Genomic DNA, 15,755 nt, shown 5'->3' with positions numbered 1-15,755 from the left:
CTATCCCTCTCCATCCCTCTCTCCATCCCTTTCCATCTTCCGCTCCATCCCTCTCTGTCCCCCTCTCCCCCTGTCAATGCGATCTCCACATGCTCTTGTTTACCACTTTGCTGCCATCTATTTCAGGTCAGGCTGTGGCGCTGCGGCCAGTCTGGCTCGGCCCTGTCATTGCTCGCGCTCTTCAGCGAAAACAAACACAGCCTGGCTGGCGCGATGCCGTCCCGCACGGCGCTGCCTGCTCAGCCCAGCCAGGAGGGGGCGCCAGAGGTCTGGACTCGCCTCCATGTACTATCTCAGTACAATACAGAGACTGCTCCACTGCTGCAGAGATGAGCGGTGCAGAAATACCTTTACTGTCAGAGTGACCCTGATCATAAGTCAAGTCACATTGACTCCTCATCAGGGTCTAGTGCTCTAGCTTGTTCAAAATCTCCTTTTTATCTTAAGACCTGAGCGGATGCCCCGACTAACAGCGAAAAATAATCTGCGGAACCCCTTGAACATTTTGGTCAAGGTGCTGCAATGACACTGCTCTGCCAGTAGATGGAGGTACAGCTCAAACAAATAAGATAACTTTGTGAATAAGGCAGCTTAATGTTCCAAGGTGAAATAATGTTCCTTGAAGGTACAGCATGACTACTCTTATAGGAGAGGGAAAGTGGTAAGATTTATTAAATTTGTAGCTCATTAAAGACTTGTGTCACCATTGGTTTATCTCAGCTCTCTATTATTTTCTATGTATGTATGTATGTATGTATCTATCTATCTTGTCTACTGACTAACCTACATAACTATCTATGTATCTATCGGTCTCGTCAGAACCACAAAGTAAGGTATGAGTTTCAGTTTCTGGAATGTTCTCCATGAGGGTAACTCCTGTGGGGATCAGAAAGGCCTTTGGTGACCTGAAGCCTGCATTTAGCGAAGGGAGCGCAGAGAGTGTGACAGCCGTGTAAAAGCATGTTCTTCCTGTTGCCGTGTGTGTTTCCTGAGAGCGGCGGGGGTTCTCTCCGCAGCCTTTGAAACATGAGCCGAGGAGACGGTCCCGCTCCACAGCACCTGTCTGCGTCAGCGGCTCAGGCGCGGGACGAGGAGGTTGCGGCTTTCTGCTGGGATAACGAAAGGCAGGGTCGCGAGGTCCCGGGAGAGATTGGGGTCAGTGGTGCTCGGAGGAGGGGCACCCCCCCCAGAGCCCTGTTGAGGCCCTGTGGGGCTGGAAGGGAGGCCTAGTGCTTAAATACCCCTGGCTCTCCAGCGCAGCCCTGCACTCCGGAGTGCCACAGCTCTCGCCCTGAAATACCGCCCCCCTCCCACACCCCGCCTCTCTTGGGTCAGAAAGTGGGGCCACTCCCTGCTGAGTGGAGTGGGGTGCTGAGCAGGAAACTGTGCATGCAGCAGGTAGTATCTTCCCTGTAATGGGTTTCCGTCCTCTCCATGGGGAGCAACTCAGCACCACTGCAGGGAGCAGAAACGCTCAGTGCTACCATGTGGTAAAGAGGGGAAATGGGAAACAGTGACACTGCCCGGATATTTAACGAGAGAGACGCATTTTAAGTCATCATTACATTTTACATTCAAGAGGGGAACTTTCAACCTTTCAACCAGCACAACAAAGTGCGATTCATATTATTGGCCACTAGGTGGCATGTTCCAATCCCTCTGTACCAACTTTCATACCAAGAAAAAGAATCAACCAAATTTCTGCATTTCAGCAGAGACTCACGGACTTAGCATACACAGCTATTCTAAACATCCAAAATGGCACATATAACTAGAGAAAAAACCAAGTGCTAAATTGTTACTTTAAATATCCTGGATATTTCAGGGATGTGGAGGGCACTATTATTTTCTTCTTAGTAGATGCCCTAACTTAGTTTCAACTTTACACTGTATCCATTTATACCTTACAATATTTATAATGTATCCATATACAATATATAAATTTAAGTTCCCATTATATGGACGTTTACTGTAGCCATTAAACACTCTCTCGCATGTTGTTCAAACTGGCAGACCACTGGATTACAAGCACTACTCTGCACACTGGGGTCCTGGGGGGTTGAGAGTGGCCACAGTATGCCTGATTCATGGTTTTGTTGTCCCTTTTCCCCAGGCACCTCCATTACCAGCCCTGAGTCACAGGGGCCTGATCACTGCCAAACAATTTTTGTTTCAGTCCCCCTGGTGTCACTGCCCTCCTGGGGGCCTGGAGATTCACCATCCCTGCCTACCCCTGCCCCCCCCTTGGAGCCACCAGCTGAAACAACAGCAAGCCCCCCAATCCCAACCCTTAAAGCTTGTCTAGCCACGCCATGACACACTGACAGGATCATGGTGTTCTGGAACGGGAGGAGGGTTCTATTTCAAGGGGGCTGCCAAGAACCGGCGTTAGGTTGGCCGGGCGTCTCCAGTGGTGACGTCAGAATTAAAATGAAGGCTCAGAATGAAAGAAAACAAAATGGAGAGTCTCACTCATCTCAGATGCTTTCTTCTCTTCGCGTGAGCAAAGCCAGGAACCAGTGTCTGGAGAAGCATGTGGTGATAATGTAGAGCTTAGTGTGTGCTGGTCTCTGTACCTAAGGGACATGTCCCAGAAGGAATGCTGCTAGATTTCTTTCTCTAAACATGCTACACAGTAATGATCCAGCAGGATAAAGGGGTTACAGAATCCTTACCATGTAAGATAGAACTATAAGCACTGTAAGCCAGTCTTAGCGAAGGGTGTCTGCAGTATCATGTCTACATATATAAAGCAATAACGGCGATTCGGAGAGCATATTGGTTTTATGCTCTGGGGCACAGGTTTAAATCTTGCGGAGGTCCTTGGATCTCTGACTGCAGACAGAGAAAGAGGAGCCAGAGAAGAGAATTCCCATCTCCTCCAAGTAATTCTCAGGAATTCTCAGAGGCTTCGAGTTTCCTCACAGAGGAAGGGATGATGAGAAATCCTCCCAGTTAACAGCTTCCAGATTCAGGCTGCCGTTCCTCCACAGGACACGCCAGGGCGTTTTACAGGAGTGACCGGCCGTGTCTGGCAGCACCGCAGGTATCCATGTGAACAGACTCTGCAGCACTATCAGTCTGAGTCACGAGACGCATATACACAGGCACGCACACAGGTACACACATATGTACGCACACAACTCCACATTCCCTTACCCTCTTTCACACACACACACACACACACACACACACACACACACTCATATATATACACACACACATTCTCTCTTTCCCTCCTCCATGTACACCTATCCACATGCCAACACACACATACACACACACATACACACACACACACACACACACACACACACACACTCATATATTTACACACACACATTCTCTCTTTCACTCCTCCATATACACCTATCCACATGCCAACACACACATACACATACACATACACATACACACACACACACACACACACACACAGACACACACACACACACACACGTACCCTACCACTTTAAGAATGTTATCGGCCAGCGAGTGGAGGGCGGGCCTCCAGCTCCAGCCCCATGTGTCTCACTAAAGCCCTCACATGCAGCGGGGAATGATAAAACGAAACACGCCCTCCAGCCAAACACCGTGGCAAAGCCCAGCGCCGGGCTGTGACCACGGTGCCCTCGCTGCTGGCCCGGCTCGCGGTCCACAAGCGGTCAGACAGCCGCGAGCTGAAGGAGCCCTGCTCTGTGGCCAGCGCTTGAGTCACAGTTAAGTGGAAATGTTGTTTCTCTTGAACCAGAGGGGCTTTTTTAAACCGAAATCAACTCAATCAAGTCAGTTCCTAAGTCAGTCTAGTCAGTTGCTAAAATGAATAAAGCAAACTGACAGCTCTTACATAATACATGCATCACAGAGGACAGCGTCCATTTTTTTTTCTAAATTTAACTGGCCGAATCCCAGTGTGACCCCGCCCGTATCCTTCTCCAGGAGAGAACCCTCCGGCCTGCGTCTAAAAATGATTTTGGGTGTGATCCACGGCTTCCTCGCACACACAGGCCCGTGAACGCACGGGTCGCACAGGGGGCATGGGCGAGGTGTTCGGGCGGGGTCACAGCTTTAACCAGTGCGGCGCACCTCCGTGGGCCGGCGCACGCGTCCCAACGTCGGGGGGTCCGGGCTGGGCGACCCGTCCCGAAACGCAGCCCTAAAAGGCTGGGAAAGCGCTTTCCATCAGGATCTCATTAGGCTGCAGCAGGGGAAGTCTCATGGCGTCAGTGTGGGACGTGAGAATACCTTTCCGGCCGTATATCTGCGTTTTTTAATGCTTTCAGCAGGTTGTTGTCCTGTTGCCATTAGCTGCGCGTTGGTTTATTACGGCGGACCCGTGCTGGCCATTGTTTTTGTATTGGAAACGACTCGCAAATAGCAACAGGGCCGCCTCTGCGGGGGGTGCGGTGGGCCGGGGTGAAGGGGGTTGGGAAAAGGGGGGGGGGTTTCTTTCAGTACTTGGCCAGAGTTTTTGGTGTGACTTCATTTCCTCTCAGCTCGGGACGGCGGTGGCGATGATGTAATTCTCGACTGACCTAGAGTAAACAACTACAGCCCCCAACACTCCACTGCCCCCCCCCCCCACCCCCCCCCCTCCTCTCTCTCCCTGCTTTTGAGCCTGTTGTCAGCCCTTCAGGATGCAGGTGCAGTAATTACACTGAGCGCTGCCTCACAGAGAATCCCCTCGTACAGCTTCGATCCGAGGAATGACGCATCGCTTTTGGAACAACCCCCACCCCATCCATCCACCCACACGCACACACACACGCACGCGCACATACACACGCACACACACACACACACACACACACACACACACATGTACACAGACACACACACACACGCACACATACACATGCATGCACACACATACACATGCATGCACAGACACGCACACTCATACACACACATACACATATACACAGCTGCATGCGCACGTGCGTGCAAACACATGCGCACACACACACACACACAAATGCACGTACACAGGAGAAAAAAGAAAATTCGCATTCTCCCCTACAATCCTTATGAGGACCACATTGGAGAGCCCAAAGTGCAAAATCAACCCAGGTGTATAACTCCCCTCAAAGTAAATTAAAACATGATCCTCCGGGCAAGCAATTTTTTTTTGTAACAGTTCTCATCTTTGTTTAATCTTAATCCCCATCGCAGATTGAATCGAAGAACAAAGAAGCACAGCAAACACCCATTGTGAGATCAGTTGGAAATTCTGCTTTACGGGAATGGTAATAAAGCCATCAGCCTGAGTGCCCCTGGGCATTGAGGAAAGGCCACGTTAATTATGTCACCGCCACCACTGCACCGGCCGCGCTGTCACACGATAGCTGTTCGGACGTCACCTCAAAATACTGAGAAAACGCCCCTCTGAGCACGCCCAGGTGGAAGGGAACTTCTTAAATGAGGGGGCACCCTTGCGCTCCCTCCCTGACCTCACAGTGCAGGCTGTCAGCCTTTTATCATTCTGTCGTTGTCTGTAGTAACCTCACGAGAACCACCCTCCTCTCCGGTCCTGGGGCGTCTGGGTTCTGGTCCCGGAACCCAGGTGGGAATCTGCCTGATTTATTTCATCTGCGGTGTCTCTACAGGCCATGCTGAGGCTCCCTGTCACCGTGGAGATTAACAGACCGCCCTGACAGGTGCGGGAAGGACATACTCCACTGTCAGCAGCGGCGGCGCAGGTGCCCACCGGCCCCTGAGGCCTGCAGACTGCGGGGGGGGTGGTCTTCTGGGGGAGGAGGAGGAGGAGGAGGAGGCCTGGGAGCTGAGTCCCGCGCAAGGCCACGAGCCTCTCCTCGGAAAAGATGTGTTTTATGTACAGTTGGGTTTTATACGTCTGCAGCTGCCTTCTTCCATTACCGGTGAGGCCCGCGCAGCTGGACCGACCCCCTACGCTCTTTCCTATGCGCCCCAGATTTCCTCGTGTGGGGTCAGGGCGGAAAGCAGCAGTGAGCGAGGGCCCCTTAGCATGGTGGCTACTTCGTCAGTGCCAGCTGTAAAGAGGCAAGAAGGCAAGGCCCCATAGCGCTTTTCTCCTTTCAAGTTCTCACCTGCTGTTTAGTCTAGCAGTGAGAGGACCCAGGCTGGGAGTAAAGAGCACGCTAGCATGCAAAAGGCATTCCTGGCCCTGAGGTCAAACCTCCCTGTCCGGTACTAGTCAGACACAGCACATCTTGATTCATTCACTCCTTTCTACATTTTTTTTGGGGGGGAGTATGTGAAAAAGCACAAGTTTCTCCCCTCTGTACCATTCAACCATTAACAATGGCATCTTTCAGGTCCAGCCAAGCGCAGGGCTGTGACTAGCAAACAAAGAAATAAAAAGCTGTTTCTGTTCACCTCGGGGAGGGGTGGGAGGTGCTGGTGAGAAAAAAACGCCTTGTTGGACAGTGCTCCTTTGGGAAACTGCAAGTGGATGACTTCCTGCTTCTTGTTGCTGTTTACTCTTCTGATTGGCAGGTTGTGTTTTAATTGGGGCAGTGGGTGGAGCCCTAAGGCGAGGGGGTCTCTATTTGCATAGCTGCCGAGCGCCAGGGAGGATCGGGTTTTAGGGAGCTATTCCCGAACTTAGCAGTGACCCCTGCCGCAAACCAGGCTCCGTTTTCCCTGTGGCGACAGTGAGTCTCTAGCGGAATGCCATAGTAGGACAGGGGGGCGACCGGATTTAGGCCATCTCATCACACCTTTGTCTCCGGCTGAGACAAGACAAGAGGCGAAGATGGGCAACACCGGTGACACGGGCGGTGCCAGAGAGCCCGCCACCACCACAGTCAGTTCCCTGTGAACACTCTAAAAAGGTGAGGTGCACTGTGGCTGTGCAGGTATGACACACATCTGTCCCAAAACAACACACAGATCACCAGGCTGCCAGTGCTGACTGAGACAACTGGGAGAGAAAAATTGTGATCAAACTATTTTGGACGTTAGAAATTTTATCAAAGCCATGAGGACAGGGTCCCAATAAAGTATAAGGATGAAGTACAGCACAGGATGCCTTTTCCCTGCCTTGTTGTCACGTGAACAAACATTATCCTGCCTAATTTTATACTTGGCCTACGTTCATTTCGCACGAAACCCTACAGAGAGCTAATTCACAGTTGACAGGAATAGCACCCCGGTCCTCTCACTGCTTATAAAAGCCTTCAGCGATTAAACCCGACCCCTGGCTGCACACGCAGATCCTGGTAAAGCTGTGAGCCCCGAGTGTTGAAAAGGTCTGCGATTATAATTAGCGGAAGAGGGGGGGCTGTGCCGACCTGGAGACGGCCCCCCTCTGCTTCCTGTCATTTGCACCTCACCGGGGCCCCGGGACCCGCTGACGGGATCCGGACCACACCTGCCGCCACCGTCGAAGGTGCCGCTGACGGCGGGGCACACCTGCGGGGAGCGCTGACGGCCCATCCGCCCACCGGTCCGGTGTCGGCTTCCCATTTACACAGCTGCTGGCCTGCCGTTCGGACTGGGCGCCCCGCCGAGCCAAAATCAACCCTGGGCAGGGGAGGGGGCGGGGTAGGGCAGAAGAAGAAAGATGTAAAGAAAGAAAAGAAAAAAGGGAGGAGCGAAAGAGAAGCGGGCTGCCTTCCTGCCACTGCTGCACTTCCTCCTCTGACAGGTGTTGTGGCGAAGTCATTAATAGCACGCGCCAGATAGCTGCCAGGCTTCAGGTTACAGAGGCCGGTAAATAAACAAGTGGTGATTTACCAGAGGAGGACAAGATAGGGGACAGTAGATGTGTGTGTGTGTGTGTGTGTGTGTGTGTGTGTGTGTGTGTCCGGGGGGGGGGGGGATCGTCAGCAGGTTCGGAATTTATGGGGTTAACTTCGGCCCCTGTGAGGCAGGGTGTACCTTAGGGTGCTGCACATGTTTCCTGGCGGCCTTTGACCTATGGCAAGGTGAGACACCTCAGATGGCCGGAGATAAACCACGCTCTGTTGAAAAACTCCCCCCGTCCCCACTTCACTCCACACACACCCAAATACTAAAGAATCCACATTCACACACACACACACCTCAAATGCCTCCACATCCCATAGAAACATCACCCCCCCAATGCACCCTTCGAGGCCTGTCACGGAACCATGCTTCGCCTCCTTCCAACCATGACTCCAGGCGATCTGTGCCTCTGTCTATTTTGTTTTCACCTGGAGCGCACTCCTGTGATAGATGTTCAGAAAATGGTCACCGTTGACAGCCAGCCCTGCCTGAAATATAATCTGTGCGGGTCTCCACTCCTCACTGCCAAAAGTCACTCTGTAATCTGCTAACTTGCTTGGGGTCAGGTGCTAAAGTCTGCTACTGTATGCACTGGCATCCTCTGCAATGGGCCAGTGCATTTTATACAATAATAAGATGCACTCATTAAAGTCTGGAACATACATGTCACAGTACAACGAACTGCACAGACTTACTGCCTGTTGACTGTGCAATTGTGCAAAAAGCTTCTGCCAAGAGGCAGTCGTTTTTGCATATTTCCTTACAAATATTCAGCACTGATTTCTGATTTGCTGCGCTGATCATGTGTCAAGGGTCCCTTCCACCAACCATCCGGCGACTTGCATTCCTGATGGGACACAGTGCGAACGGCTGGCAGACAGCTTTCAAGTTTCCAGCTAATGTTGTTACACAGCCCACGCTGTCAATTGAGGTGATTTACACCCTTAACGCCGGCAATCCCAAAAACTTCAACAACTCCAATGCGCCGTGCTGCAGAACGAACGGAATCGAGCAGCCATCCGCCCTGTTACACAGTCACGCCGAATTCTGCCGGATGATGCAGTCAGTCTTACACTGCCGTGCCAACCCGGCTGGCAGATTACAGCGCCACCTCGTTCGCATCACCGGGGCAACAGTGCAACTAATGACTCCATACCACATTAACACACGGATCCAATTACTCAAAAGGTCAGCCGGCCCCTGCCTTTGCCACGGACAAAGCCTCAATGTTCGGGAAGTGGAACGTCCACAGAAACGCCGCATTTTTGAGCAGTGTTTTTCCGCCCTGCATAGCCTTGAAGGGGAGGGTTAGAAACGGGCAGTGAGACTCTGCTTTGTGTGGCGGGGCTGTCTCACATGCAGATGTGTGAGACCGTGGCACCTCTGGATATGGGCAACACCCATGATTCTGTCACGTGACCTGAGAAACTGAAGCTGCTATGACCTACATATTCTTACTAGTGAAAACCATGACTTTACAGCACAGTACGCTTTAGGAAGACAGATGCCAATTTGCTGTAGAAGCATTATGTCTCTGGAGTAATCTGTAGGCACCCACTGCAAGCGACCTTAATGAGACCAGGTTATGATGCCCTGGTCTGATAGCGTTCAGCATGTGTGTACCCAAAAGAATAAATAGGAAACGCCATGAGACTCACCCTAATGACCTCCGGAGTCTGCTGGATCAACAGGGCGGAACCAGGGTCTCTCACAGTGACGGGGGCGGGGATCGAAGCGGGAGCTGGAGCCTGAGCTGGGGCAGGAGTTGGGGTGGGGGTGGGGGTGGGGACAGGGGAAGGGCTGGTGCTGAGGTCCGCCTGCAACGTCATCTCCGCCTTCCCTGCGGTGGCCAGAGTGTCCTGGAGGAGCCGCATCACTTCCTTCTCCTTGGACTGCGTCCCCGTGCCTGTCCCGCTCTCCACCAGCTCCTGGGCGAAGCTCTCGATGCTCTCCAAAATTCGCAGCAGCAGCGCCCCATCGTCTTCCTCACCGGTGCCTCCATCCCCCCCGCTGGCGTCCAGAGGAGGGGACAGGGACAGGGAAGGGGATGGGCCTTCGGGAGGCACCAAGCTTTTGCTTCCTGAGCTGAAGGTGCCATGTTGGGGGGAGCCCGTCTGCTGGCTGCAGTTCCTGAGCTCTGGGCCTTTGGCCTTGGCAGGTGACTCCTTATCAATGTTCTGAGAGAGACACTCCAAGTCCATCAGCAGCTTGTCGATGTCATCATCCTTGCTCTCCTGGGCTGAGGTCTGGAAAGGCCTTGGCTCAGGACTAGCTGCACTCCTGGCGGTAACATGCACCTTGCTGGCTCCTTGCTGCGAGAAAGGCTCCGTCTTTGGCTTGAACCCAGTCCCATTTCTGTTCTCGCGTATCGTGTCCGCACCACTGGATTCAGATGGCGTGCTGGGCTTTTTGGGAAAATGCCTGGCCTCTGTGAGGCCCAGGCTGAACTTCCCCTCCCCTCGGATCTCCCTGTCCAGCATCCTGCCGACGTCGGCATCCTCCTCGATGTACAGCGCCTCCATGGACTCCTTGCAGATGCTGTCGCTGCTGCTAGACAGCAGGGAGTTTGTGGACGAGAAGCTTTCGCAGCGGCTGACCGGGGTGGCCTGAGGTAGGGCGGCCAGGGGGGCGGGCGCTGCGGTGCCGTGCTGCAGCCCGTTGGCGGGGGACGAGGTGTGTGACAGCTGGGCGGAAAGGCTCTGGACGGATTTGGCACCACCGGCTGCATCCCTGGGGGCATCCTGGGACTCGGGCTGGGGGGAGGAGGGAGGTAGAGGTTTGGAGAGGGGAGGGGAGTGGACGACGTCCTCGTACCTGGGAGGCTGCTCGTTGCCGAAGATGGGGGAGAAGGGGGTTTGCAGGCCGTGGAGGCTGCTGACCAGCTCGGCCAAGTCGCTGTGCTCTTGCCGGCCGGGTTGCCCCTGCTCCAGCTCGAAGGGCAGCTTCTTCAGGTAGCTAGACAGCCGGGCCATCACACTCTTGTACAGGACGTCGGAGTTGCCTGACTCGTCGCTGTCACCCCTCGCCGACTTCCTCTTGATGCACTGCTTGATGATGTCAGTGCACTTCTTGAGGTCCTCAGAGCACTTGAGCAGGATGTCTAGGCAGGCCTTGATGTCCTCGCCCGAGGCACTGCTGTCGGCCTTGGTCTTCTCCAGGATGCGGGTGATGAGGCTCTCCTCGCTCAGGCTGTTGAGGTAGAGCGAGGCCACGCTGTTGAGGTTCTGCTCCAGCGAGGCGCTGCGGCTCAGCTTGTGCTCCTCCAGGACGGACTTCTGCAGCAGGCCGAAGGGCGGGCAATTCTCGTCGTTCCCGCCAAAGTGGCCGTAGATGATGTCCAGGTCGGTGGACCGCCGGCTGAAGGAGTCCGGCCGGACCTTCCGCCCTTTCCGGAAGGTCACGTGGCTCGAGGAGTACTTGATCTTCTCGAAGGAGAACTCCTTGATCTTCCCACTGGCCAGGTTGATAGCCTCTCCTGTGATGTCCTTCAGGCTGGTGGAGCTCTGGATGGACAATCCCTTTTTGGCCCTGGGGCCACCTGGGAGGGCGTGATAGTCCTCAGCCGAGGCTCCGGGGCCGGCAAATCCATTCTCGATGGCTGGGAATTTGCCCCCCAGCTCGTGGACGCTCGAGGGCCGGGAGCCGGGGGCCGGGGCGGCAGGCAGCTCCAGCAGCTCGGAGCAAGTGCTGCGGTGTGCCACCGTGCAGTCCAGCCCATGCTTCAGTGCCTGGCACGGCCCGTTACAGTAGTGCACCGTGTGCTGGACGCGCCGGTCGATCACCACGCTGTTGTAGCAGTTGATGCTGCTGACGACGATGCGGTAGGTTGCCGCCATTGCGTCCGTCTGTCTGTAATCCCCCAGTCAAAACAACTCACTCGCTCAAAAACAAATGTCCTCTTTTTGTTTGTTTTTTTCACCTTATTTTCCTTTCTCTCTCAAAAAGTCATTTCGGTAACTAAAAGAAAAATAATTCAGTTGCAACTCAAGCTAAACTCAAATAAATACATATTTTCATCACTTCAGCTTAAACATTTCAGTCAGTACTTGGGAAAAAAAACCCAACACAAAAAAAAAAAAACGGCAACGAAAACAAAAAATAATAGGTTGAGCTCCTGGGCCCCACAGTAAAAGATGGATGTTGGGATTACGGCTGTTTTTTGCCTGTCCTTGCGCTAAAGCCTGGCCCCTGCGCTTCACACGCCAGTCATTAACCGGAGCTCCATAGCTGGGAGAGCGTCTGCACTGCTGGCTGTAGCGGTGGTGTTCCTCAGTGCCGGCCCCAGCGGCCTAATGACAGGCCTACTTCCCCAGCACATCCCCCTGTCTCTGCCAGAGGCCCGCAGGCATCTAGATGCGCTCTGCAACTCTCGGTCAGGACAGACGGGCCTGCCCTGCGACAGCTGGCTTGATGCGTTTTGCAGATGTTGTGGTCTTGAGCCCGCTCTCTCTCTCGCTCTGTCCCCCTCCCTCGCTCTCTGTCTCTTTCAGGCTTGTTGCAGTATGTCTGAAGAAAAGGAGACACCACCTGTGTGTCCACAGAAAAAAAGGAAAGAGGAAAGAGGAGAAAAAAACAAGTCGATTAGAACAATTGTCGGGCAACAGATTTTGTTTGACTGTACAGTAGTTTGTGTTGTCCATTGAGAGCCAGATGACAGAAGATATAAAAGTCCCAGAACCCTTTATTGTGTAAGCTATAAACCACATTAAACTTCCTGTCTCCATAAGCCCAAACAGCCCCTAGTCACACACATGTAGCACTGTTTACCAGATCAAAAGACAGAAAAAGCACTCTTCAAGGAAGAGGCAAGAGGGCCAAGAAGATTAGCTTTTCAGTTCAGGCCAATTGCAGTACCAGGACAAGTCACACCGGAATAATAAATAATGTTCTGTTAATCTTTTTTAAAGTTGCACAGGCTTAAATGAAGGGACAGAGAATAAAGGCTTTTCACTGTGAGAGTGTTCCTTTGGGGAAAAAAGACACCTGTGCTATTTAAACTACTTTTGAATTTGTCATCGGCGCACCTATTCAGAAAATGCAGCAAAGCATTTAAACAAGTTGAAAAGTTCACAAAGGCAAAACAGGGATAATACGAAACGTACGAAACGATGGATGATATTTCATGAACTGGGCGGCTAATTGTGGAGCCACGTAAATGGATTTTGCTCAGCGAGCTACACTGGGGAGTAATTTTTAAAAAGCGTACAATAATCAGACCAACATTAAAGAGGAAATGGTATCCTCGAGCAAGCGAGGAGATAGCTAACCTCAGCCTGTGGTCTAGCTCACAGTGGAGCAGAGACACTAAAGCGGCTGATACTGTTATCTTTAGGCCTTGGTGATATTAAACTCACTCCCTCGACTATCCTCAAAGAGGCTCTGTGTTCATTGCTGTAATGTAAAGCACGGGGGGGGGGGGGTATTAAAGAGCACACACACACACACACACACACACACACACATAAATTGTGGTTCAAAAGGTAATAAAGCACCCTTTGATTGGATTTGGCATGAAATGACATATGTGGCGTTAAATATCAGCAAGGTTTTTCCTGATGTTGTAATGTATAGTCTCACCTACCATTTCAAATTTATACCAGTTGCTTATTTTTACACTTTGCCATTTTTACGCTATACTGTAAAATCTATTTTTTGTAGATGGAATACACAGAGACTCGGTTCCAAAATAAATGTGATCTGAGACTGGTCTGAGATCAGCGACACGGCCGTGTTGTAATAGGTGTGTAACAGGATCGGCGCGTCGAGCCGGGGCTGGTACACGAGCGTGCCGCGCCAAACAGCTCGCCTCTCCCCGTCTAATTGCCTCTGACACTTTTACGCCCACGTTTGTGCCACGTCAGTCCTGCGGGGAACTATAGTAAACTTTTATACGAGCAGAGAGAGCAACGCCCCCCGCTTTCCAAGCCCAATCCCGACAGAATATTCCATCTGAACTTTGGGTGAACTTTACATTAAATTTTGCATAGGAAAAAAAGAAATCTAGACATAAAAGCAACTATAAATAGTGGGAGCCGCGTTACAACCGCGACAGACAATGTGATTTACCAGCAGGAGCTTCCAGACAAGCTGTTGAGCAAAAATGGCTTAATACGAAATCGCGGTCGCAGACTTACATGCGGCGCACTGTCGAGGCCGAGTGGATTTCCTCATGCTTGTCTCCACCCACTCCATAAACTAAAGAACAGATACAGCTGGAGATACAGACAAGGGCTACCCTTGCACAAACCAAGTGATGTTCAGAGCTGTACAAACAGAGGACTCTGCACACTCAGACCGCTGATAAAGAGGGTTCGGGCGTGTAAAAGGTCACCAGAAGTCAACAGATAAGGCCTTCCCCATGGCCTCTGACCCTCGGGAGGCGGGGCGAGGGGTTAACCGCTGTCAGGAGGCGAATGATCACCGTGGTCTCTGCGGACGTTTGTCGCTTAGGTTTCGGAGCAAAGGTATAACAGTGCGAACTTGCGGCTGTGCGTACCATTTTCAGGCCAGAGTAATCATTTTAGCTGGTTGTGCTAAATGATACTTCCATTAAACTGAGTGATAGTGATAAGTATCACATTACCTTCTTTTCATTCTTTTTATGGTTTTATGCCTTTATGCTACCATTTCTTTGGAATCACCAACTGCACAATATGTTCATTCCATTGCAACAACCTCTGCACTCATGCAATTCTATAGTACACTTGCAGGCAGCCATATGTTTCTTCACACTACAAGTCCCAAAGTGCACCACAGCGAAGTGGTGCTGAATAAAGGATAAGCACAATCTTTCACTAAACAGCTTGAAGGTGCATGACTACTAATAGGGTGCCTGAGAGTGGTCATTTTCAGTGGATGACTGAGATGGGATTGAAGCCCGGCTGCACCTTGCCAACGAGCTCCTGGGAGCCCAGTATTGTGTATCTGTGTATTTATAAGAGGGCACACAATCTTATGGGACAAAAATCAAGAGGGTAGACAAGAATTTTTGAAGTGATTAAGGAATAGTGTTCACCTTTGATTTAGCCTCAGATTAGCCGTCTTATTTTTGTGTAGATCTGAAAAATAGCCTTTTCCAGAAAGTTAGCTATTGCTGTATCCTGCTGAGTATGAGAGTGAAACCCTTCCCACTGCTTTGCTTTTCCCAGGAGTGGCAAAAATCTGTTCTCATTCAGCTGCCTTGTGTGCGAAAGGCTGCTAAGACATCTAGCATGTGAATAAACTCTCTCTATCTGTCTCATTCAATGTGCCTCTCTCTGCCCGGCGCCCCCCTCCCCCGCCCCCCACCCGATTGTAATTGAGCTTACAGACGTGTCACTGTGAAGGCACAGTGCTCCCATCCGTTCCAGCTCCTCTCCACTGCTGTGGATTTATCTTCCCCCCGTCAGTGTGCGCGAAGAATCAAGCGCCGAGAACACTGGCCACAGTGTCTTCCTTAATGGACAGCTCTCTCCCTCTCCCTCTCTCCCTCTTTCCTCTGTTCCGTGGCTGAACGCATTCATGGCACTGTTTTCACACTCTGTGGCTCCGTGGGAGCTGGCGTGTTCCAGCTGGCCTCTCCAGCCACCCCCTCCACCCCCCTCAGAAGCACACCCCATATAACCTTCACTGCAGCCGCTAACAACAGGCCTTGCAGGGTTACAAATGGTGTGATGGAGCCAGAGCGGCTTCTCAACTGCTCCTTTAAAAAGGCTACTGTCGCCACCTGAACAAAACTAAGCCAACGCTCGGTGAATGGAGTTTCACTTCTCAGTAAGAATCATTGATAACCGAATTAGTTTCAGCTCCCAGGGGCCGGCGGTCTCTGGAAGGATTTGCAATGAAGGGGTATTAAGATATGGGAGAACGGGATTAAAAAGTGAAAAAAAGGTCTCTCAGTCAAGGGCAAAAAAGAAGCAGGCCAAAGTGCTTGTTCTCCTCAGAGAGCGTGACAACCACAACCCGGCCTCTGTGGAAGTGGCATCCTCTGATGTGGCACCCAGAAACCCGTCCGGCAAAAAGGTTTACGAGGGAACCGCGCTCTG

At 51.9% G+C, this 15,755-nt stretch overlaps 1 protein-coding gene and 1 long non-coding RNA gene across 2 annotated transcripts in view; both read right to left on the bottom strand.

Annotated features, from left to right (window-relative positions):
* Positions 1–11,673, bottom strand: part of ppp2r3a (protein phosphatase 2, regulatory subunit B'', alpha) — a 35,305-nt gene extending 23,632 nt beyond the window's left edge. The window contains exon 1 of the mRNA XM_036554265.1: positions 9,390–11,673. Coding sequence (XP_036410158.1) covers positions 9,390–11,567 — 2,178 coding nt within the window. The 5' untranslated portion in view covers positions 11,568–11,673. The remainder of the gene's footprint in view (positions 1–9,389) is intronic.
* Positions 11,674–11,876: 203 nt separating this feature from the next.
* LOC118796146 overlaps positions 11,877–15,755 on the bottom strand; it is a 45,498-nt gene continuing 41,619 nt past the window's right edge. The window contains exon 3 of the long non-coding RNA XR_005005838.1: positions 11,877–12,258. This is a non-coding gene — a long non-coding RNA (uncharacterized LOC118796146). The remainder of the gene's footprint in view (positions 12,259–15,755) is intronic.

This window comes from Megalops cyprinoides, chromosome 20 (assembly GCF_013368585.1).
Source record: "Megalops cyprinoides isolate fMegCyp1 chromosome 20, fMegCyp1.pri, whole genome shotgun sequence".
Taxonomy (NCBI): domain Eukaryota; kingdom Metazoa; phylum Chordata; class Actinopteri; order Elopiformes; family Megalopidae; genus Megalops; species Megalops cyprinoides.
Note: the sequence above shows the minus strand (reverse complement) of the source record. Positions and strands in the feature narration are given on the sequence as shown.